The 24115-nt window shown below is 40.5% G+C and overlaps 1 protein-coding gene across 2 annotated transcripts in view; it reads left to right on the top strand.

The window, feature by feature from the left end:
* The window catches only part of LOC133258049 (ATP-binding cassette sub-family C member 4-like), a 656993-nt gene that overhangs the window by 610299 nt on the left and 22579 nt on the right, over positions 1-24115 (top strand). For both annotated transcript variants that reach the window (XM_061434381.1, XM_061434382.1), the window contains 5 exons: positions 4889-5008; positions 6288-6398; positions 9042-9142; positions 10210-10401; positions 20515-20670. In XM_061434381.1, the coding sequence (XP_061290365.1) occupies positions 4889-5008; positions 6288-6398; positions 9042-9142; positions 10210-10401; positions 20515-20670 (680 nt within the window). The remainder of the gene's footprint in view (positions 1-4888; positions 5009-6287; positions 6399-9041; positions 9143-10209; positions 10402-20514; positions 20671-24115) is intronic.

The raw sequence follows: 24115 nt of genomic DNA, 5'->3' as shown, positions 1-24115 counted from the left end.
GTTTTATTTTATTTTTTCTTTTTATTTATTTATTTATTATTATTATTATTATTTTTTTTTTTACTTTACAATATTGTATTGGTTTTGCCATACATCACGGATGCATGGTTTGCCATGCATCTGCCATGGGTGTACACATGTTCCCCATCCTGAACCCCCTCCCTCCTCCCTCCCCATACCATCCCTCTGGGTCATCCCAGTGCATTTTAGAATAATGGGGAACACATTTTATGATTAATTATTCCATTATGCAGGTAATCATAGAGGATGAAATAATTCAGAGATTATCTCACTATTAATTCATAAACATATTTCATCAATATTAAAACAAAAAATCATAAGGAAAGTAGAATTGCTACATATCTTTTCAAAAATGTATAAAAGGATAGTAGCCAAAAAGCAAGGAAAGATGTTTGTATCAGAAATTCCAAAGATAAATAGTTATTGCAAATTCACACTAACTTAACTTTGTGGAAAACAAGCCAAAAAGACAAGCATATTGATCCCATGGTTTTTTGTGTTTACTAAATGGGGAAAAAATCTAAATTCATCAAGATAAAGGAGTTTTGGGTTATACCGTTTGCATATTTTTTTAATAATAAACTATTGAGAGACATTTATCCTAAGTATTTGCATAAAGGATAGTGTCATTTTTATAAAAGCTATAAAAATTTCACTGTTCAAGAGAACCAGCTGACCTCCCATGAGATCTGGTCTTATGAAGTGTTTAGATGGATGGGGAGCAGTTGAGTCCAGGTGTGTGTGACGTCCTGCTCATGTGACTTGGTAGGACCTGGGGAGGCAGAAGAGGAAATGATGAGCTCCATCCAGTTTTAGGATCTGAGGCCACCCATGAAACTGAGTCATTCAACAGTCTTGTTGCAAAGCAGGTCTCTGGTACATTCAAAGAGGGATTGTCCCAGAAGGAACATGTGACTGAGATTTATGCCTGGAGAATGGGCCACTTCCTTTCATATGGAAATGGAAGGAAGGGTACCTCCTGAGCCTTTTTCAAGAACCAGTACAGGATTTTCTCAGTGTTTGATCTGGAGAGTCTGAGAATTTTGGCCCTATCCCTGTGAATATTGGCGTTTGTTGCAGCCTAACAGGCTGCCACAATGTTAGACAATAAATTCAACCCAACCCAAGTACTCTTTCCTCCACACCCCAGATAACCAAATATGGTAGCCAGTTGATTAGAGCTATTTAAATTTTCTCTTTAGGTGATGGGTCTGTGTCATAAATACTGCCACTGTTTTCTCTAAATAGTAACTGATAGTAAAAAAGTCACTGCTAAGGCACCAGCAAAAAGAAAGACACCCTATTGCTTTCTTCAGTTGCATAAGCTTGCTTTATCCTTGTGCTCTGAAGGACTACTGGCATCTTGAGGTTTATTTTCAGATTGAAGTGCCTAGCTGCCTCTGAAAACAGGTTAATTTTTGTCATCTGAATGACACATCTACAGCTGATTATAATTTTTTTTTTTTGCACATTTTTACAAAAGTAAGCACAGCAATGATAAGTCGTGGAGAGGTACATAAAACTAAATGATGCTTGGCTGCCTTTCTCTAGCCAACTCTATCCATTTGGCAGTGCCTGAATGATGAAGCCACATCCAAATTCTGTCTGAAAAGGTTCTGTGATCAACTGGCAATGTCTGCCGTGGTCATCACTAGGGAAGGGTTAGCACGTGTGTCACATATATCCAGACCATGACTCCTCAAGTCTGCTATTTTAAGGGGTTCTCATGCCAGATTCCCAGGGACTTTGTTCAACTGAAGGTATTTAGTAAGATGTGCAGTCATGTCTAAGACTGTTGGATATTAGTTGAGTAAGATTTTGAAGTTTTCTGAACATAAATAGCAAAGTCTGGAGAAAAATGCATTTAGTCACACATGGACATCCTTAACCCTTCTCCTTCTGAGACAGTGCAGCTGTAACTAAAAACACAGCCTTGGGAATAAGACAGAGTTGTGTCTGACACCCAGCTCACCACTGAACAGTGAGTGCTCTTAGTCCTTCAGTCTCGGGGTCCTTATGAGGATTTCTTGAGTGAGTGCTTATAAAGTACTTGCTGGCCATTTCCAAAGGCATAGAGGCTTGAACATTAGGCAATTAGGAACATAGTAACAACTAGCAGGTCTCAGGAAGCGTGAATGATGACCTGCAACAAGAAAGTCAGCCCTGGGTCCTTGCATGCAGTTCCCCTGCCAGGGAAGATCAGCAGTCCTTGTGGGGTGTGTCCCCAAGTATCCCCAAGGTTGTGGAAAACACAGCCGTCAGTCATGTAAATAGTAAGATTACACGTGTCTGTGACTGTGGACTGATGCCATGGCTGTGACCTAATCTGCTTCAGGACAGTGAGCTCAGTGCTTCTGGGAAAAGAGGATGTTACATTGGGCAAGACAAGACCAGAGCCTTCACATTCTCTCTTCCCTGTACTAGTTAATTTTCTTTGCAGATCCTCTGTTTAACTCATCCTGGCTTCCTGCTTAGCCCTAGTGGGATTTTAAATAAGCAGGATGGTTTTTCACAGGTCAGCATTCCCTCTGGCTCACTGTAACTTTTGGGTATGAGGTGAGGTAGGTGATGGGGTGTTTGGCTTCCCTGGGGTTCAAGGCTGAGATGATACCTGGTTTCTAAAGTCAACCCCACCCTCCATCCCTGCTGGAGAGAGTCAGCTGCACTTTGATCTCCTGATGAGGGAAGCAGGTGAGGGAGGCCACGCTGACTAGTTCATTCCAGGACTCTTCCTGTGTGAACAGGCACGTCTACTTCCTCCTCAGAAGCTTTGTCTGTGATGAATAGTGTTGATGTCACAATGTTTGCTCTGGGAATGAAAGTGTGGTTCTGGTGAGTGTTCTGCACTCTCTGAAACTGGGTTCTCTGCATCAGTACACTGAGCCCCGGAAATCACCTGCATCATCCCTGTGAGCACCATGTGTCCAGATGGACTGATTTTCTGGGGTCTGGTTGGACACCTGCTGGGGGTTCAGAAAAGTCTGAACAGAGCTCCCAGTCCTTCTTATCTGGACAAGGAGCTTAGTCTGTGTTCGTGTTGCTGTCTTTAATGTATAAAGTTAAAGGAAGCTAAAATAAATAAAAATCGAGGGTCACTCAATAGAATAAAGAGGGAGAATAGTGTGGATGCTGAAGTAGTACAACAGACATGCCCTTGGACAGTCAGAAGCACCAGAAAATCACTTTAGGCTCTTTGCCTGAGTTAGATTCAAGAGGAAATGTTAGAACAAGTCCTGGTTCAAATAAGGTTTTATCTTTTAAGGAATATTACAGCTGAGGGCCTCTAACAGTTAGGGTTCCTGGTCAGATGTCCCAGTCAGGAAGTAGCCCCAGGGCTGAGTGGATGGTCAGCTGGCCCCCAGCCTAGGCTGTCCTTCCCCAGCCCAGGGCTTCCCACCCTCTCTGAGCCCCAGTGTCTCACAGGAAGAAGCCTGTTCCTTCCTTGTTGGTAGAACCAGTGACACTAAGCGGAAGAAGAGGTTCTGTGTCTTTGCCTGTCTGTACCCCAGCCTGGCCCCGACACACACCTGCAGTGCCTGTGTGCCTGTCAGTAGTGGCTGAACCGACACCCACACAGGCATTAAGATGCTGGCTAAGGAGCGAGGACTTGAAAATAATTTGGAGATTTGCCCTTGATTCTTTTTTCCCATCACTTTATAAAATCTCTGTAGCCTCCTATAAGATAAATGATGTTCACTTCCCCTAAATATCCAGGTTTTACTAACAGGTCTTCTCTAGGAGATACACAGGTAACAAAGTGAAGTCAGTATTTCCTGCTGATAAAGCACAAGTTATCTATTACTCATCCAGGACAGAAGTCACAGGCTCACTATCTGACCCTGACAACAGCATGTCACAACCTTGTCCACAGTGGGAATGAAACCATAAGGGGTCCTCCCTTCCTGGCAGCCTGCAGCCCACCTGTTCCCTGACAGGCAAGAGCCTGACCCTGGTGCTCATGGTCAGTGTGCTCTTAGAGAAGATGGAAGGAAATGGATGACCAGTGATATGACACCAGACCCCAAACCCACATGAAATCATTCAAGAGAATAGCCACTAAGGCCACTGTCTGATTCTAAAAGGGTGATTATGACTGTCACAGCCACAGTGACCTCCAAACACCAGGATAGGTGTCCAGCAGGCAGTTGGTTCCTGGAATGGAAGTCAAGGCTGTTCAAAGGCTCCTCGTCTGCTGGGTCCTGTGGGCACAAGGGCAGTGCAGAACCAGGTGCTCCGTGACCCACACAGAGGCTCCTGGCGCAGGTGCAGGGAGAGGCCCAGGACGGGGGAGGCTGCAGACTTTCCATTCCCCTTACTCATCTCACCCTGTACTGGGTCTGGCTCTGGTCCGAGGTTGGGGATGTACTGACTATCCCAGCCCTTAGGCTATTCATCTGAAGTGGAGACAGCACGCAGGTAGCTCATCAAAATTCAGGGTCGTGAGTACTCTCACAGAGAATTAAATTTTAAAATTCCACTAACTCAAACATTCATGAACAGTAATTTCCACCCAGAGGGATATCAGGGAAGAATAAGGAGGGAGGCCTTATTTGAGGAGAACCTTACTGAATGAGTTAGCAAAGAATTTTATTATCTAAATCTAGCTCCAGTTTGAATGCGGTCCAATATGTTTTCAAAACATATCTTTGATTTCCAGGTTGTTAAAGTGAAGCTTGCTTTAAGCAAGAGTTTGAGGATTCTCATAGAGAAACCTCTTGAGAAATGATGCCATTTTTCCTCCCCAAGGCAGCCCGCCAGGAAGCCCCAGGTGTGCCTTTTGGCAGGATGTGTGACCACAGAGCCTGGGAGGCAGTGGGTTTTCTTGCATAGAGCCTCCCTGACTTTCTCTGTTATGTGTCTTCCCCAGCTCGGAGCCCGGTATTTTCCCACTTAGCATCATCTCTTCAAGGACTGTGGAGCATCCGGGCGTACAAAGCTGAACAGAGGTTTCAGGAAGTGTTTGATGCACACCAGGATTTACACTCAGGTCTGTAAGTTTCTGGAGATGATTTCTAAGGATGGGATGTGCTGTCTTCTGAGGCCTGACCCCCCTCTCAGGTGGTCTTGCTGGCCTGCACCTCTCTCTATGCTGCCCCACGTCCCCCTCTGCACACCTACCTCCCCCACCCCTTCCTCTCAGCATCCTCTCTGTGCTCCTCTATTCCCCTGTCACACCCCTACTTTTCTCCCCCTTATGGCCTTGTATTGTCCAATTGTCACCACGTCCTGTGGTTTTGTCCCTTTAGGACAGCAGTCAATGAACATATTTTTGTGGAGAGCCAGATAGTAAACATGGTAGGCTTTGTGTGCTGTGCTATCTCTGTTGCAACGACTCACCTTTCATGTTGTAGCACAAAGACAGCAAATGGCCCTAGCTGTGTTCCAATAGAACTTTATTTTCAGAACCACATGGTGGATTATTCCTGGCCCCAGACTCTAGTTTGCCAACTTTATTTTTAGAGCATGCAGAGTGGCAGGCATGATTGAGGAAAATGGTTTCCTGATTTGTTGCCCACTTGATACAAAGAAATTATTTTTGTGTGTGTCAGTGAAATATTTTCCCTAGATAGTGATTTCAGAATATACTCTAGGTCTATAAAATCCTGCTTCATCTATACACTCTTTATTGCATTTTCAAGATAAAGTATCATTTTGAAAGCCACGTTCAGATCCTTTTACCTGATGGTCATTTAGATACTGGCTCCCTGGAGAAGGAAATGGCAACCCACTCCAATATCCTTGCCTGGAGAATCCCATGGACAGAGGAGCCTGGCAGGCTATAGTCCATGGGGTCGCAAAGAGTTGGTCATGACTGAGTGACTAAGCACACCTAAGATTAAACACTGTGCAGGGCCCTGTAGTAAGTGCTGAGATGCTGGAAATAGGGTGAACTGTGCTGTCTGCTGTCAGAGAGCTGGGAACTGCAGACCATATGAGAGGGCGATCTTCATATTTAGCCCCAACACTGCAGGAAACACACCAATGAGACCATTTTTCCATCTTCTTTATGACTATAATATTTCTGTTTATAACCTGTGGGTTGAAATTTTCAATGCATGCTTTCCATGAAGCCTTGGAGTGATTCCTATGTGTCCTATACATTGTCTGGTGTCAGAACCTAGCTTCCTGGATCTTCCTTGGATGTGTTACTTGGCTATCCTACCTTGTGTAAAAACCTTCTGTAGCTTAACTGAGAGAAGTGTTCTCCCTTGCTCGAAGCAGCTAACATGATATTTCTACTTGTTTATTGTGGTTCACAAATCCAGAGGCTTGGTTCTTACTTTTGACCACATTTCAATGGTTCGCCGTGCGTCTGGATATCATCTGTGCCGTCTTTTTCATTGTCATTTGTTTTGGGTCCCTGATGCTGGCAAAAAGTAAGTACAGATATGAATATAACTGTTTGTGGTATAGTTATAATTTATACCTGCATTAAGTTGTTAAACTGAACATCTTGTCTGATATCATATACCCTTTGTTTCTAACGAGTTGTATTAAAATGTTTGCAGTATTTCATTCCACAGTGTGGCCAAGGAGGGAAGTTATTTGGGTCTTGATGAGACCTTCTATCCCTTTATCTTTCTTTGAATGATTGGAGGTTTACACATCTGTAGCAAGCAGACTTCTGAACATTCTGGGTAGTGTCCTGTAGTTGGGGAAGAGAGAACCAAGTTTACAATTAAGCTTTTTCTCCAGTTTAGAGCTTTAGGTTTTAGCTCTAGGTCTACTCAGATCTCTTGGTTATAGGTACCTGGTACACTGAAGTGAGAAGATGCTCTGTAAGATAGAACACTATCCTCATGACTATGTGGGTACCAGATGAGCAGATGTTGGTGTGAGTGGCATGAATTCACCATCTGTAATTACTCCATAGTAACAACACTGAATCACAGTTTTTAATAATGGACAAATGAGAGTAGTATTTTAGATTTTAAAGCAGAGGCTCTTAGAACCCAGGGCCTTGTTTTTTTTTTTCTTTTTTTTCTTTTTTTTTTATTCCTATAGCTGTGTTGTAAAAGACTCTGATGCTGGGAGGGATTGGGGGCAGGAGGAGAAGGGGATGACAGAGGATGAGATGGCTGGATGGCATCACTGACTCGATGGACGTAAGTCTGAGTGAACTCTGGGAGCTGGTGATGGACAGGGCGGCCTGGTGTGCTGCGTTTCATGGGGTCGCAAAGAGTCGGACACAACTGAGCGACTAAACTGAACTGAACTGAACTGATAGCTGTGTTGTACGTTGAAAGTGTTGGATAATAGTTCTCAAAATCATGTGACCAAAGTTTGAATCATCCCATTATTTCTCACCTGTATGATGCTGTCAAGTTTGCCTCAGTCCTCTTGGGATTAATGAACTAATAGTCTTTATGAATTCATAAATAGTGAAGGACAGGGAAGCCTGGTATGCTGAAGTCCATGGGATCACAAAGAATTGGACACGAGTTAGAGACTGAACAACAGCAACATGAATTTATAATGAGGTTTATTGTTTGTTTGCTTTTTTCCCATTGTATCATGGTCTCAATCAACACATAGTAAAAGTATAAGTAATGTACTAGCATTATATGCAAGGGATTCAAATATCATAAAGGAGTCTTTCTGGTAAAAGGACAGAAGGAGCCAGGTTTGGAGTTAAGAATGGGACTGAGTTGTCTCTTCAGCAAGTTGTATTGTGAAAGTTGGACAGGCACATATAAATTAATGAAGTTTGAACACACTCTCACACCCTCCACAAAAATAAACCCAAAATGTCTTAAAGAGTTAAACATAAGACATGACAGTGTAATACTCCTGGAAGAGAACATATGCAAAACAGTCTCTGACATAAATTGTACTGATGTTTTCTTAGATCTGTCTCCCAAGGTGATAGAAATAAAAGCAAGAATAAGCAAATAGGATCTAATCAAACTTACAAGCTTTTGTACAACAAAGGAAACCATAAACAAAACAAAAAGACAGCCTGAAGACTGGGAGAAAATATTTGCAAATGATATGACCTACTGTGCTTAATTTCCAAAATGTGCAAACAGCTCATATAACTCAGTAACTATCAAGCTAATTAAAAAATGGACAGAAGACTTAAATAGACATTTCTCCAAAGAAGACATACAGATAACCAATAGGCATGTGAAAAGATGTTTATCATTACTAACTATTAGAAAGATGCAAAGCAAAATTACAAAGAGGTATCACTCCATACCAGTCAGAATGGCCATCACTGAAAAGATTAAAAATAGTAAAAACTGAAGAGAATGTGGAGGAAATGGAACCCTCCCACTCTGTTGGTGGGAATGTAAATTGGTACAGTCTCTATGGAAGACAGTATAGAGGTTCCTCAAAACACTAAAAATAGAGTTGTCATATGACCGAGCAGTTCCACTCCTGGGCATATATCAGAAGAAAACTATAATTCAAAAAGATATATCCATCCCTATGTTTACAGCAACACTATTCACAATAGCCATGCCATGGAAACTATCTAAATATTCATGAGTAGATGAATGGATAGAGTAAGATGTGGTATTTATATATAATGGAATATTTCTCAACTATTAACAAGAATGAAATAATGCATTTGCAGCAGCATGGATGGACCGAGAGATTATCATACTAAGTAAAGTAAGTCAGACAGAGAAAGACATATGATAATATTTACACGTGGAATCTAAAATATGACATAATTGAACTTATCTGTGAAAGAGAACAGACTCACAGACATAGAAAACAGACTTCTGGTTGCCAAGAGTGAGATGAGGCTGGGGAGAGATGGACTGGGAACTTGGGATTAGTAGATGCAATCCATTATATATGTAGAATGGATAAGTAACAAGGCCCTACTATATAGCACAGGGAACTATATTCAATATCTTCTGATAAACCATAATGGAAAAATATATGAAAATGAATGTACATATAACTGAGTCATTTTGCTAAACATTGTAACTTAACTATACTTCAATAAAATAAATTTTTTAAAAATATTGGGACTGACTTTATTCCCCTTTCTCTTCCTCATTTAGCTTTGAATCCAGGGCAGTTTGGCCTAGTGCTTTCTCTTGCCCTCACGTTCACGTGGATATTCCAGTGGTGCATCAGGCAAAGTGCTGAAGTTGAGAAAATGGTGATGTTTATCTTGATGTCCTTAGCCTTTTCTAGTCTCCTTGTTATTAAATGGCATAAAAGCAGTTCTTATGTAAAATATTAGACTTGTTATTTTTACATTGTGGGTAATAGTTTTTTTGATTCTTCCTCCTCAAAATGAATATAAAATAAAATATAGACATCTTTTTCTCAGTCTTATGTGTCCTATGTCAACAAGTTTTATATTCATCACAAGATGTCTTCAAAAATAATGTCTCTGTACCAGAGAGGCCCTGAAATCCTGGGGAGGATATAAGTTAATTTCTTAAGTACTAGTTTATTTTTCTTCCTTAATGAGTAATTCCTCATTTTTGGTAAAATTAGAATTTAAAATTTTAAAATTGGTTGTTTAATTAATTGGTATTCGCCACCCCCCCCCCCCATGTTAGCATTCATTCTTGTATGTACTGAATGCCTGAATTTGCTGGTGTCGCTTCTTTTGGGCAGGATAAACTCCCTCTCAGAATGTGCTATCAGAGGTATCAAGTTATGGTTGTTAAGGAGGCCTTATTATGTAAATTATATCCTATCTTGAATATTTGCACCTTCATCTAAAGGGAGAAAAACAGTAAAAATAAAATCATTCCACTTCTATTTTCTGATAGAGTAGAAAGTTTGATCTAATTATTAAAATGAGGTTTGATGATCTTTCAGTTCTGCTCATCCATAACACATGGCCCTTCTGAAGCCACAGATTATGGGCCGATGTCCATAAATATTCTTTTCTTTGACAAAATTCTCTTGTTTTTTTATTCAGGTATGAAAAGTGGATCAATAAAATCTTACCATTCATCTTTCTAATTCTTTTAGTTTTAATACCATGTTGAAGGAAGTAGCCATAAGTGAGTGTTACAAGAAAATGGCATATTATCAAAGTCCTCCTTAGATTGCCACTTCTGTCCTTTGAAGATGATAAGACCTGAGATATTCTTAACCACATAAATGCAGATATCAAGATAAAAAAGCAAAACATCTCATTTACAGTCTCTGATCATGCATAAACCAGACTTTCCATTCCTAACCCACGTGATGTCATATGTCTTTCAGATGGTGTCAGCAGAAAGGGTGGTTGAATATACGGAGCTTGAGAAAGAAGCACCCTGGGAATACGAGTATCGTCCGCCACTGGACTGGCCCCATGAAGGAGAGCTTGCCTTTGAGAATGTGAACTTCAGGCACACCTTAGATGGGCCTCTGGTATTGAAGGACCTGACAGAATGCACTGAATCAAAAGAAAAGGTTTGTTTACACCATTTGCTGCTTTAAAATCCAGATAAAGATTTAGCAACATCTACTGTTGGCTTCCTTGTCGATGTGTCAGGGAGACTCTATTTCTCTGTGGATGGGGATTAGATCAGTGACATTGTTGGGATTCTTTCCTGGAAACTGACCATGGACTGGGGATCTCAGCATTTCTTTCCCCGTGTCATGAGCTGCTCATGGTGGTTAGTGGACTCTGGGCTCCTGATCTGGAATTTAACCTGACCTGGGATACTATATGTCAGGGGTCTGCAACCTCTGGGTTCTAATACTTGATAATCTGAGGTGGAGTTGAGATAATAATAGAAATAAACTGCACAATAAATGTAATGTGCTTGAATCATCCCGAAACCATCTCCTCCTACCTCCAGTCTGTAGAAAAATCATCTTCCACAAAACAGGTCTCTGGTGCCAAAAAGACTGGGGACCACTGTATATATGACACCTGATTACTCTTGCAGACTCTTCGAAGTCAGTCCTAGCTCCCTGTCCCTAACCCTCCAATATCACCTTCCTACATATCTTTATTCTTTGTTTTTCTGAAACCTTCTCATCCTCTGTGATACCCTTCAGTTGCAGCCTCCCCCTCTGTCCTTTCATCTTTTCTGTAGACTTGTCTTCCACTCACCTACACTGAGCTGTCATACCCCTGACCTCCCATGCACAAGCTGCTTCTTTCTTTAGCACAGGTCTGGTACTTACTGGCCTGGGTAAGCTGCTTCTGGAACCACAGTGCAACCCTAGGTCCACTCCAAATAGGGGATGGTATGGCTAGCTTGGGACCATCAGAGAAGAGTCTAGAATCGTGACTCAGAGGTGAGGAACCAGAGTCCCCAGCTGGAGGCAGGGCCCAGAGACTCACTCAAAGTTGTTGAAAGCAAATTGAATGGAGCAGGGGAAGATCCATGTGGGAGACAGCAGAGGGATCCTGCCAATGTCCATGTCTTTTGGTGATGTTCCTTCCACACTCAGTTGAGGCCCTTGCCTGGGACCAGGGCAGAGTCTTAAAAAAGACAATGAACCAGAACAGACAAGGTGATAGGAAGTTCCACCTACCTCTCCAGCCTGGAGTCCTAACATACACACAACCCCTGTACTCAGGTCATGTATAGATCCCCCCAAAACACTGAATCCTCCCACTTCCAGGGTGCATGCTGACACTATACCTCAGAGACCCTTCCCTTCTGTCATCTGGATGGTGGATATCTCCTCAGTTTCTCAGTCGACTTTAATTCATCTGCCTCTTTAAGCCCCTCTATGCTTCCGCAGGATCTATGTAATCTTTTAAGATAGTGTATGGTACATTTGTGTTCATAGCTGCCAAAATTGGAAGCAACCAAAATGTTCATGTTGAAAGTGAGTGGATAAACAAAATGTATTATATCCTTAAAATGAAATATTACTCAGCCTTAAAAGAGGAAGAAAATTCTGACCCATGAATGAACCCTGGGGACATGATATATTAAACAAGCCATATATGAATACTGTATGATTCTACTTATATGACGTTCCTACAGTAATCAAATTCATGAAGACAGGAAGTAGGATGGTCGTCTCCAGGGATGGGGGAGGAGCAACGGGGAGTTGTAGTTTAATGGGTATAAAATTTCAGTTTTTAAAGGCAAAAAAATATTCTAGAAGTTGGTTGCACAACAATGTGAAAGTGCTTAACACTAAATTGTCCACTTAAAATGGTTAATCTGGTAAATTTTATGTTATGTAAATTTTACTACAGTTAAAAAAAGGTAACATCTATGGCATGCTTTATAATTTTGGGTCTGAATCTTGCAGAACTCTGAGGCTTCTTAAGATCAGGGAGCATCTTGTTGTCATCTTTGTTCCCCAGAAAGTGGCATTCTGCATGGCACACAGAGGGTGCTGGGGGACTTAACAGGTGTGAGCAACCAGTAACCAAAACACACACAAAAGACAGCTTGTAAACAACTGATTACCTAGCATGTTAAATATTTAAATAACCACTATAAAACTCTCTACCATGGACCTATTTAGTGGACTATAACCATTATTTAATGACTGATACTCTTGAGATGTGAAAGAATAATCAACTCAATATCCAAATGATCCCCAGGGAGCAGCTTCACTTAGTCACAAAAGCTGGCTCCAAATTATTTCCAGTTCCATTGTAGGTCAGAAAAGAAGGGAGGGCCGCACTCTAAGTGAGGTTAATGGAAAGACATTAATCTCAGCTATTCATAAAATCCTGTCCCTGATAGCACTGTAGGCTTGTCAGTGTTTGCTTGTCAGTAGACAATGTGTCTGTCAGATTTCCCATTGTACAAAATTCTGTTAATTTGTACTAATCTTAAATTTTCTCAAAAGCCAAAAATATGAATTATCATTATATGAAACTCTGTAGTACAACTTAGGAACATAGAAGACTTGTATTCTTCCATCTTAAATTTCCCAAATCATAGGGTTACTTCAAGAAAATTAGAGATACCAAGGGAACATTTCATGCAAAGATGGGCTCGATAAAGGACAGAAATGGGGTGGACCTAATGGAAGCAGAAGATAATAAGAAAAGGTGGCAAGAATACACAGGAGAACTGTACAAAAAAGAGCTTCATGACCCAGATAATCACGATGGTGTGATCACTCACCTAGAGCCAGACATCCTGGAATGTGAAGTCAAGTGGGCCTTACTTGTAGCCTCACTACAAACAAAGCTAGTGGAGAAGATGGAATTCCAGTTGAGCTATTTCAAATCCTAAAAGATGATGCTGCGAAAGTGCTGCACTCAATATGCCAGCAAATTTTGAAAATTCAGCAGTGGCCACAGGATTGGAAAAGGTCAGTTTTCATTCCAATCCCAAAGAAAGGCAATGCCAAAGAATGTTCAAACTATCACACAATTGCACTCGTCTCACACGCTAGTAAAGTAATGCTCAAAATTCTCCAAGCCAGGCTTCAGCAATACGTGAACCATGAACTTCCTGATGTTCAAGCTGGTTTTAGAAAAGGCAGAGGAACCAGAGATCAAATTGCCAACATCCGCTGGATCATGGAAAAAGCAAGAGAGTTCCAGAAAAACATCTATTTCTGCTTTATTGACTATGCCAAAGCCTTTGACTGTGTGGATCACAATAAACTGGAAAATTCTAAAAGAGATGGGAATACCAGACCACCTGACCTGCCTCTTAAAGAACCTGTATGCAGGTCAGGAAGCAACAGTTAGAACTGGACATGGAACAACAGACTAGTTCCAAATAGGAAAAGCAGTACATCAAGGCTGTATATTGTCACCCTGCAAATTTAACTTCTATGCAGAGTACATCATGAGAAATGCTGGGCTGGAAGAAGCACAAGCTGGAATCAAGATTGCCAGGAGAAAAATCGATAACCTCAAATGCAGATGACACCACCCTTATGGCAGAAAGTGAAGAGGAATTAAAAAGCCTCTTGATGAAAGTGAAAGTGGAGAGTGAAAAAGTTGGCTTAAAGCTCAACATTCAGAAAACTAAGATCATGGCATCTGGTCCCATCATTTCATGGGAAATAGATGGGGAAATAGTGGAAACAGTGTCAGACTTTATTTTGGGGGGCTCTAAAATCACTGCAGATGGTGATTGTAGCCATGAAATTAAAAGATGCTTACTCCTTGGAAGGAAAGTTATAACCAACCTAGAAAGCATATTGAAAAGCTGAGACATTACCTTGCCAACAAAGGTCCATCTAGTCAAGGCTATTTTTTTTCCAGTGATCATGTATGGATGTGAAAGTTGGACTGTGAAGAAAGCTGAGTGCCAAGGAATTGATGCTTTTGAACTGTGGTGTTGGAGAAGACTCTTGAGAGTCCCTTGGACTGCAACGAGATCCAACCAGTCCATCCTAAAGGAGATCAGTCCTGGGTGTTCATTGGAAGGCCTGATGCTGAAGCTGAAACTCCAATACTTTGGCTACCTCATGCAAAGAGTTGACTCATTGGAAAAGACTCTGATACTAGGAGGGATTGGGGGCAGGAGGAGAAGGGGATGACAGAGGATAAGAAGGCTGGATGGCATCACTGACTCGATAGACGTGAGTTTGAGTGAACTCCAGGAGTGAAGGACAGGGAGGCCTGGCGTGCTGCAATTCACGGGGTAGCAAAGAGTCGGACATGACTGAGCAACTGAAGTGAACTGAACTGAGTGTGTTCATGAAGCCATTTCACTCCATAGTTGTTAACCCCTAGTTTGCTGCTGCTGCTGCTAAGTCACTTCAGTCATGTCCGACTCTGTGCGACCCCATAGACGGCAGCCCATCAGGCTCCCCTGTCCCTGGGATTCTCCAGGCAAGAACACTGGAGTGGGTTGCCATTTCCTTCTCCAATGTATGAAAGTGAAAAGTGAAAGGTTGCTCAGTCATGTCTGATTCTTAGCGACCCCATGGACTGCAGCCTACCAGGCTTCTCCGTCCATGGGACTTTCCAGGCAAGGGTACCAGAGTGGGTTGCCATTGCCTTCTCTGAACCCCCAGTTTATACTCCTGCTTACTTGTCCCAGTCCCCATCACTTCGTGGAATTTGATTGGGAAAGGTAGCTGGGGGTCGAGGAAAAGAGAGATGTGGGTGTGAGCCGGCTCAGCAGAAGTCGGGCTTTATTCTCTTTCCTCTGTTGTTCTGATTCCTGGAAGTTAGAGTTAGTATGAAAGTGTAGTAAGTACTATGCAGATTTCTTCATGGAAGAAAAACTGAATAAAAATAAAGAACTAGTATAAGGTAAATGAGGCTTCCCTGGTGGCTCATTTGTAAGAATCTGCCTGCAATGCAGGAGACCCAGGTTCAATCCCTGGGTTGGGCAGATACCCTGGAGAAGGGAATGGTAGCCCAGTCCAGTATTCTTGCCTGGAGAATTCCATAGGCAGAGGAGTCTGATGGGCTACAGTCCATGAGGTCACAAAAAGTTGGACATGGATGAGAGACAAACACTTTCTTTCAATTTCAAAAGGTAAATAGTACCCTAGGTTTCCTGGTTAGATTCTGGGGTGTATTTTTTATTTAGAAGATTCTGTGGTTGATTTGATCATTTTGGAGAGTCCTGGGCCATTTTAAAGCATTTTCCAGCTCTGGAGGTAGATTGAATTTGGTTGTTTTTTGTTTGTTTCTTTGCTTAGAGCTATTTCCTAGATAATTCATTTTTACAGACACTTATTAGACCTCGCTATAATGTAGCAAAATATTATTTTCCTACCTTTTATCCTTGTTTACATATTATTTTCTCAGCAACCCCTCTCCTCACTCCTAGACTGCCACCTTACCTAGGGGGTTTCCTAATTCCTTGTGACTTGGACTGTGGTACAAGCCAGCACCTGCATCTCCTGGAGCTTCTTAGAAATGCAGAGGCTCACCCAGACCTCTTGACTCAGCATCACATTTGAACAAGACCTCCCAGTAAAGTCCTTTCTTTCCCATGGGCAGTTTTTGATGAGTGATCACCTATGATTTCCAAGAAATGCCCTTTGACAATTTGAAGTGGAGCTCATGAATCATCTAAAACCCTGTTGTTACTGAGCATGTGTGCCTTTTTCACCACCTGATGGTATTAGAAATGAGTCCTGCTGCCCTAAGCAGGGCTCAAGGTCTGTTTGGCCTGTTCCTCAGGCACCGTGTACCCCACTTAACTGCAAGTTTCTCTCCATGCCCAACTGTGGGTGCTGTTTTTTCCTGCTGACAGCTGGCCCACCTGACCTCAGGTACCATCTTTATTCAATGATGTCAGCTCTTGTCCCATGCACCACATTATAGGCACCTGTATCGGCATTATACTTTAACTCTCTGGCCATAGGATCTCTATATTAGGCCTGCAACTACACCTCTACCCACTTTCTCTCATCTAGTTAGACAGAAGGACATGATAAGGCTTTAGGCCATCCAGGTGATAAGGAGACCATAGCAGATGGAAAAAGGTCTGGCAAACGTGGATTTGAGTCCCATGCTGCAACTAATGGGCTCTGTTATTTCAGGCAGACTAATTCACCTTATAAGCCTCAATCTTTTCTTTTGCAAAATGGTGGTGATAGGACCTTACCTCTAGGGTAGTTGTACACCTTAAACAAGATTAAAACCCGTGTATCAATTAGCATGGAGACCAGCACACAATGAATGCTTATACAAAGATAGTTGTCATTTTCATAGGTTGTAAAATGACCTTAACCACTTACACTGTGTAAAATTTTGTATGTTCTGTGAAAATGAAGGGTTGGCCATTTGCAATTATATTTATAGCTGTGGGATTTATCTACTGTGTCTGTCTCTCTGTTCAGCTTTTCATATACCTAGAGAATATAATAATAGATCTTTCATACATTTATCCACCCTCAGTTAAAAATTTCAGCCCCCTGTGAAAACCTCTTTTACAAAGGACACCACAGATGATACAAATAATATTTTAAAAAATCCAATACAGATCCTGTTGACAATGCACACAGATTGATTTTGATAGGCAAGAAAATGTATCTATTAGCTTTGTAAGATAGAAGGCTGTCATGATTTTTATATAAGTTTAGAAAAAGATATAGGGTTGGGAGAAGTCTACATGAGAAGACAAGTAGAGTATTTTCAAAGAATTAGCCATGTGAGACAGACTTAGTGATGTATGTTAGACAGACTTAGTGATGTGTGATAGGGTTTCAGCAGGTGGAAATGCATGTGGAAGTCCTTCTGGGATATAGAATCAGCTTAAACAAAGGCATGATGCTCTGATTCAGTGAATGAAGAACTAGACACCTTCAGAGCATTCAGGGAAATGAACTCCCGGGTGTATAAGATATTTTCATGTTCAGCCCTCAATACTACTGAATGACCCCAAGGAATCTGACTTGTGAAGATGAAGGATGGAGAGCTTAGCGGGGATGGTTTTGTAGAAGAGATGTCCCAGGGTAGAGTGAACAGGCACAGAGCTGGCCTTCAGGAGTTTAATCTGAGAAGTGAGTGCATATGCACCCGAGTGGGCAGATGTGGGAGGCAGGGAGACAGGAGTTGTTGTGCCTCCAACAAGATGTCCTGGGAAAGTGATTTCCCTTTTTTCTGAAACAAACTGGTGCTGATTGAAACAAAGCTAAAAGACTCAGGTTTGTGATGTGCTGGGAAACGAGTGGGAGCAGAAATTGGCATAGTACTTCTGGAGGGTAATTTGGAAGTACTGAAGAATATCCTTTAAAAATGTCCATACCTATTTCTCAGCAATTTCACATCTAAGAATTTATCTTAAGGGAATAATGAAGATTTCTTTTAAAGATTTCACTTCAAGGATATTTAACACACAGTTATTTATAATAGCAAAATATTAGAGACTGCCTAAATGTCCACCAAGAGGGGGTTTGATAAATAAATGATCATAAATACTATATATTATATGGCCATTAAAATAATTATTTTTTATGAAATACCTATTGAAAACAGGTTGTAATAGTATGTTCATATTAATACCATTTTGTTTAAATGAGCAACACACACATATACAAAGCCAGAAAAAAGATACATCAACATCTTAGGGATGATTTTAATAGAGTCTATGGTGATGACTAGCATGTATTCGTTTTTCAGATTCATTTGCACTAATTATGATTAAGAAAAAGATTTGCTTTGTTTTTTAAAACTTGATATAGTCTGTCACTAAGGTGATGACTTTGGGCCTTAAAATAAGAAAGTGAGCCATGACACATTGCAGAAGTAGAATCTTCAGAACTTGGCACTATGCCGGACTCAGGAAAATTCAGAAGTAAGGTGGGCCCTCGAGCCCAGGAATGAAGTAATGAGAGTAAAGTAGGGGAGTCAGAGGAAGGGGCTTTTTGCGTGGGGCATTGGGTATTGAGTTTGATGTATGAAAAGAGACCCAGCTACAAATGTCTTGTTAAGTTGGTGCATTTGTCAGAAACCAGCCTTGGCCTATTTGGAAAAAACAAAGGGGCAGCTGCAAAGCAGCTAAAATAAGACTATTTTCAAGTGTCTTTGGTATTAGTAATGTAAAACTACTGATATTGGTAATACTTTCCATAAGCAATTAGTAAAAGCCTTTGGTGACCTGGGAAAAACTTCCAGACTATAGTTTAGCTGACTGAATTGTAGAAATAGCTAAAGCTGGGTATTCTTTGAGTTGCTTCTTTCTTACTCTCCTCACTGGAGTTTGGAGCTCACAGACATTCTCACAGACACAGTCCTTGTCTGTGTTCTGATGTGTTTTGATATACACATGAGAACACCCAGAAATACAGGCATACCTGGTTTTACTGTGCTTCACAGATAGTGCTTTTTTTTTTTTTTTTTTTTCAAATTGAACATTTGTGGCAACCCTGAGTCAAGCACATCCATCAGCACCATTTTTCCTACAGCATTTGCTCATTTTATGTCTCTTTGTTGCATTTTGGTAATTCAATATTTCAAACTTTTTCATAATTATTATATTTCTTATGACTTGTGATCAGTGATCTTTGGTGTTACTACTACATTTTTTTTTGAAAGTTCAGGTAATGGTTAGCATTTTTTAGAAATAAAGTATTTTAAAATTAAGATATGTACACTGCTCTTTTAAGACATAATGCAGTTGCACATATAACAGGTTATAATGTTGCATAAGCATGATTTTTATATGCATGGGGAAACCAAAAATGTCATGTGAGTTGCTTTATTGTGATACTTAGTTAATTGCAGTCATCTAGAACTGAACCTGCAATATTTTCCAGGTCAGCCTGTACACAAACACATGAGCTTGGTATACATGTACTAGAGCCTGCCTATGTGCAGAAAATGGCCCACCTGTATTATATAAATTAGAACTTATCATAAAGTAGAAGGTGGCTGCAAAGATATATCAAATAAGCTACTTTTCTTACATGTAATCTCTATAAATTCTTGTTTGAACTACAATTATTGATTTTACAGATTAAGCTTTGGAAACTTGGAAATATTCAAATGAGAAAGTATGTAAAGTTCATAGCATATAATCAGTGCTCAGAACGGTTTAGTTCTTCTCTGCTTAAAGCTGTGACTTTTAAAAAATTTATTGACTGAATTAATTTATAAATGATTGAAATTATGTCTCATACCCTTCATCAGCTCCATAGTCCTAAATAGAGATGAAACTGGGGAAGCGCCCATCAGAGAATTTGCAGTTGGATAATCTCATTGGTTGGAGGGAAAATGCTAGTTTCTACATACGTGTTTAAATGCACACAGCTAAATGTTAGTTTTTATAGTACAGTTTCATTCCTGACCAGCATTTTATTTGCATTATACTGATTCTTTGATCTTACTGTTAATGTACTTAATTTCTCTCTGCTTCGGTTTTACTAACTAGACTGACATTTGACATGTATCTTTCTCAAGGTGCAATTATAACTGTTAACTGGTTAGTAAACTATCTTTTGAATAGCTTAGATGAAAGGTCCCATATAAATAGCAAATGTTGTTTGTGTTGTTGTTGACTCATCATGTGTATTTTGCCTGTTGGCTACTGTCTTTTGCAATGCTGAGACCTGAATTTTACAATTTTAAGATGTTTCCTATCTAGATAGAACATAATTAAGATATTTAGCATCAGGAAGTGATTTAATTTCTCTAAAAAGAATAATTCCCCTTAAATAATAAATCCCTGAAAAAATGATTGCTTGTTCATGTATAACACTTCTGACTTGACTTGTTAACATCTCTGTAAAATTATTGCATTATTCTCAAGGTCAGAATGCACAGACAGTAAATTTACAAACAGACTTCTTATGGATCTCTTAGGAGACTGCTGTCTTTTTATTGCCAGTAGATATTAATAGATTCTGTTTTTTTAACTCTTTCTGGGGACATGGGATTTCAACTGAGGAACTTTGTCAATATCTGATATTTTTGGATCTCACAGTGTTGCGAGTGCTTCTGGTATCTAGTGGGTAGAATCCAAGGTTATTGCTAAAACTCCAATGATATATAGGACAGGCTCCCAACCCCTCAACAATGAATACTCTTTCCAACAACATCTACAGTGCCATAGTTGAAATACTAATAGACTACTCTTTATGTAAAACTTTAAAGTTCATCTTCAACAACCAAGGTTTCTCCCAGTTTTGTTTTATATTGTTAATTCTTAAACCTCCTGGATCTCTTTACAGACGGGCATTGTGGGAAGAACAGGAGCTGGAAAAAGTTCCCTCATTGCTGTGCTTTTTAGATTGTCAGAACCCAAAGGCGGCATTTGGATTGATAATATCTCAATAACCAGTATTGGACTTCACCATTTAAGGAAGAAAATGTCAGTTGTGCCTCAGGTATGCATGTCAGAGCATTGTCACATGTTCTTTTTATAAGGCACCTTTGCTAACTTGCTTTTAATTCGATTAATTTTTTCAAAATGCATGAAAGGTTTGATCCTTTCCCTTCCAAGAGAGTATATTTTTAGCATCTGATGTTTTCAATAGATACCAGGGTTTGTTTGGTTTTTTGTTTTGTATGCATGTTATTTAATAACTTACCCAGATAGATTCTGGACCCAGACTTCCTAGGTGTCACAGTTTTATCTGCTGATAACCACGTAATACTGAGATCAAAATGATAAATAGTTGGTTTAGCATTGAAGAGGTTCCTATAAAGAAACATGAATGTTAAGTGTCTTAAAGATGAAATTTTATTGTGGGAAATAAAGATGGTTATCCCCCTGGGGTGCTTTCTGTGAAACTGTGAGGCTTTGAGAATTACAAGGTATATAGACTTTTCGGGGAAACTTTTAGAATTTAATAGACTATTGGGGGAAACTTTTAAAATTTAACCCTTAAATGATTTTAACCAGAGAGGCAGTACAGAATAGTGAGGAAAAGCACAGGATGGGAATCCCATCACTGTGCACCTCAGTTTTTAGGTTTTGATTATACCCATCTCAGGAATAACCCGATCAGTAGTTAGCAGAAATAAATGGATGTGTCTGTAAAGTTCTTTCATATCCTTGGATAAAAGGATCTAGAAATCTGCATTGTGTTATTTTTAATGCTTCTTAATACTTAAAGATTGTTAACTCAGAGGACCATTATATCTACTACTGCGGGCAGGAATCCCTTAGAAGAAATGGAGTAGCCATAATGGTCAACAAAAGAGTCCAAAATGCAGTACTTGGATGCAATCTCAAAAATGACAGAATGACCTCTGTTCATTTCCAAGGCAAACCATTCAATATCACAGTAATCCAAGTCTATACCCCAACCAGTAACACTGAAGAAGCTGAAGTTGAATGGTTCTATGAAGACCTACAAGACCTTTTAGAACTAACACCCAAAAAAGATGTCCTTTTCATTATATGCGACTGGAATGCAAAAGTAGGAAGTCAAGAAACACCTGAGGTAACAGACAAATTTAGCCTTGGATTATGGAATGAAGCAGGGCAAAGGCTAATAGAGTTTCACCAAGAGAATGCACTGGTCATAGCAAACACCCTCTTCCACCAACACAAGAGAAGACTCTACACATGGACATCACCAGATGGTCAACACCGAAATCAGATTGATTATATTCTTTGCAGCCAAAGATGGAGAGGCTCTATACAGTCAGCAAAAACAAGACTGGGAGCTGACTGTGGCTCAGATCATGAACTCCTTAATACCAAATTCAGACTTAAATTGAAGAAAGTAGGGAAAAACCACTAGACCATTCAGGTATGACCTAAATCAAATTCCTTATGATTATAGAGAGGAAGTGAGAAATAGATTTAAGGGACTAGATCTGATAGAGTGCCTGATGAACTATGACGAAAGTTTGTGACATTGTACAGGAGACAGGGATCAAAGCCATCCCCATGGAAAAGAAATGCAAAAAAGCAAAATGGCTGTCTGGGGAGGCTTACAAGTAGCTGTGAAGAGAAGAGAAGTGAAAAGCAAAGGAGAAAAGGAAAGATATAAGCATCTGAATACAGAGTTCCAAAGAATAGCAAGAAGAGATAAGAAAGCCTTCCTCAGTGATCAATGGAAAGAAATAGAGAAAAACAACAAAATGGGAAAGACTAGAGATCTCTTCAAGAAAATCAGAGATACCAAAGGAACATTTCATGCAAAGATGGGCTCGATAAAGGACAGAAATGGTATGGACCTAACAGAAGCAGAAGATATTAAGAAGAGGTGGCAAGAATACACAGAAGAACTGTACAAAAAAGATCTTCATGACCCAGATAATCACGATGGTGTGATCACTCACCTAGAGCCAGAAATCCTTGAATGTGAAGTCAAGTAGGCCTTAGAAAGCATCACTACGAACAAAGCTAGTGCAGGTGATGGAATTCCAATTGAGCTATTTCAAATCCTGAAAGATGATGCTGTGAAAGTGCTGCACTCAATATGCCAGTAAATCTGGAAAACTCAGCAGTGGCCACAGGACTGGAAAAGGTCAGTTTTCATTCCAATTCCAAAGAAAGGCAATGCCAAAGAATGCTCAAACTATCGCACAATTGCACTCATCTCACATGCTAGTAAAGTAATGCTCAAAATTCTCCAAGCCAGGCTTCAGCAATATGTGAACCGTGAACTTCCAGATGTTCAAGCTGGTTTTAGAAAAGGCAGAGGAACCAGAGGTCAAATTGCCAACATCCGCTGAATCATGGAAAAAGCAAGAGAGTTCCAGAAAAACATGTATTTCTTCTTTATTGACTATGCCAAAGCCTTTGACTGTGTGGATCACAATAAACTGCAGAGAGTTCTGAAAGAGATGGGAATACCAGACCACCTGACATGCCTCCTGAGAAACGTACATGCAGGTCAGGAAGCAACAGTTAGAAGTGGACATGGTACAACAGACTGGTTCCAAATAGGAAAAGGAGTACATCAAGGCTGTATATTGTCACCCTGCTTATTTAACTTCTATGCAGAGTACATCATGACAAACGCTGGGCTGGAAGAAGCAGAAGTTGGAATCAATATTGCTGGGAGAAATATCAATAACCTCAGATATGCAGATGACACCACCCTTATGGCAGAAAGTGAAGAGAAATTTAAAAAGCCTCTTGATGAAAGTGAAAGAGGAGAGTGAAAAAGTTGGCTTAAAGCTCAACATTCAGAAAACGAAGATCATGGCATCTGGTCCCATCACTTGATGGCAAATAGATGGGGAAATGGTGGAAACAGTGTCAGACTTTATTTTTGGGGGCTCCAAAATCACTGCAAATGGTGACTGCTGCCATGTAATTAAAAGACACTTACTCCTTGGAAGGAAAGTTATGACCAACCTAGGTAGCATATTGCAAAGCAGAGACATTACTTTGCCAACAAAGGTCCATCTAGTCAAGGCTATTTTTTTCCCAGTGGTCATGTATGGATGTGAAAGTTGGACTGTGAAGAAAGCTGAGTGCCAAGGAATTGATACTTTTGAACTGTGGTGTTGGAGAAGACTCTTGAGAGTCCCTTGGACTACAAGGAGACCCAACCAATCCATTCTAAAGGAGATCAGTCCTGAGTGTTCTTTGGAAGGACAGATGCTAAAGCTGAAACTCTAATACTTTGGCCACCTCATGCAAAGAGATGACTCATTGGAAAAGACTCTGATTCTTGGAGGGATTGGGGGCAGGCGGAGAAGGTAATGACGGAGTATGAGATGGCTGGATGGCATCACCAGTTCGATGGACAAGAGTTTGAGTGAACTCTGGAAATTGGTGATGGACAGGGAGGCCTGGAGTGCTGCAATCATGGGCTCGCAAAGAGCTGGACAGGACTGAACTGAACTGAACTGAATAGTTAAAGG

Source organism: Bos javanicus, chromosome 12 (assembly GCF_032452875.1).
Source record: "Bos javanicus breed banteng chromosome 12, ARS-OSU_banteng_1.0, whole genome shotgun sequence".
Taxonomy (NCBI): domain Eukaryota; kingdom Metazoa; phylum Chordata; class Mammalia; order Artiodactyla; family Bovidae; genus Bos; species Bos javanicus.
This window is presented reverse-complemented; position numbering and strand designations above follow the sequence as displayed.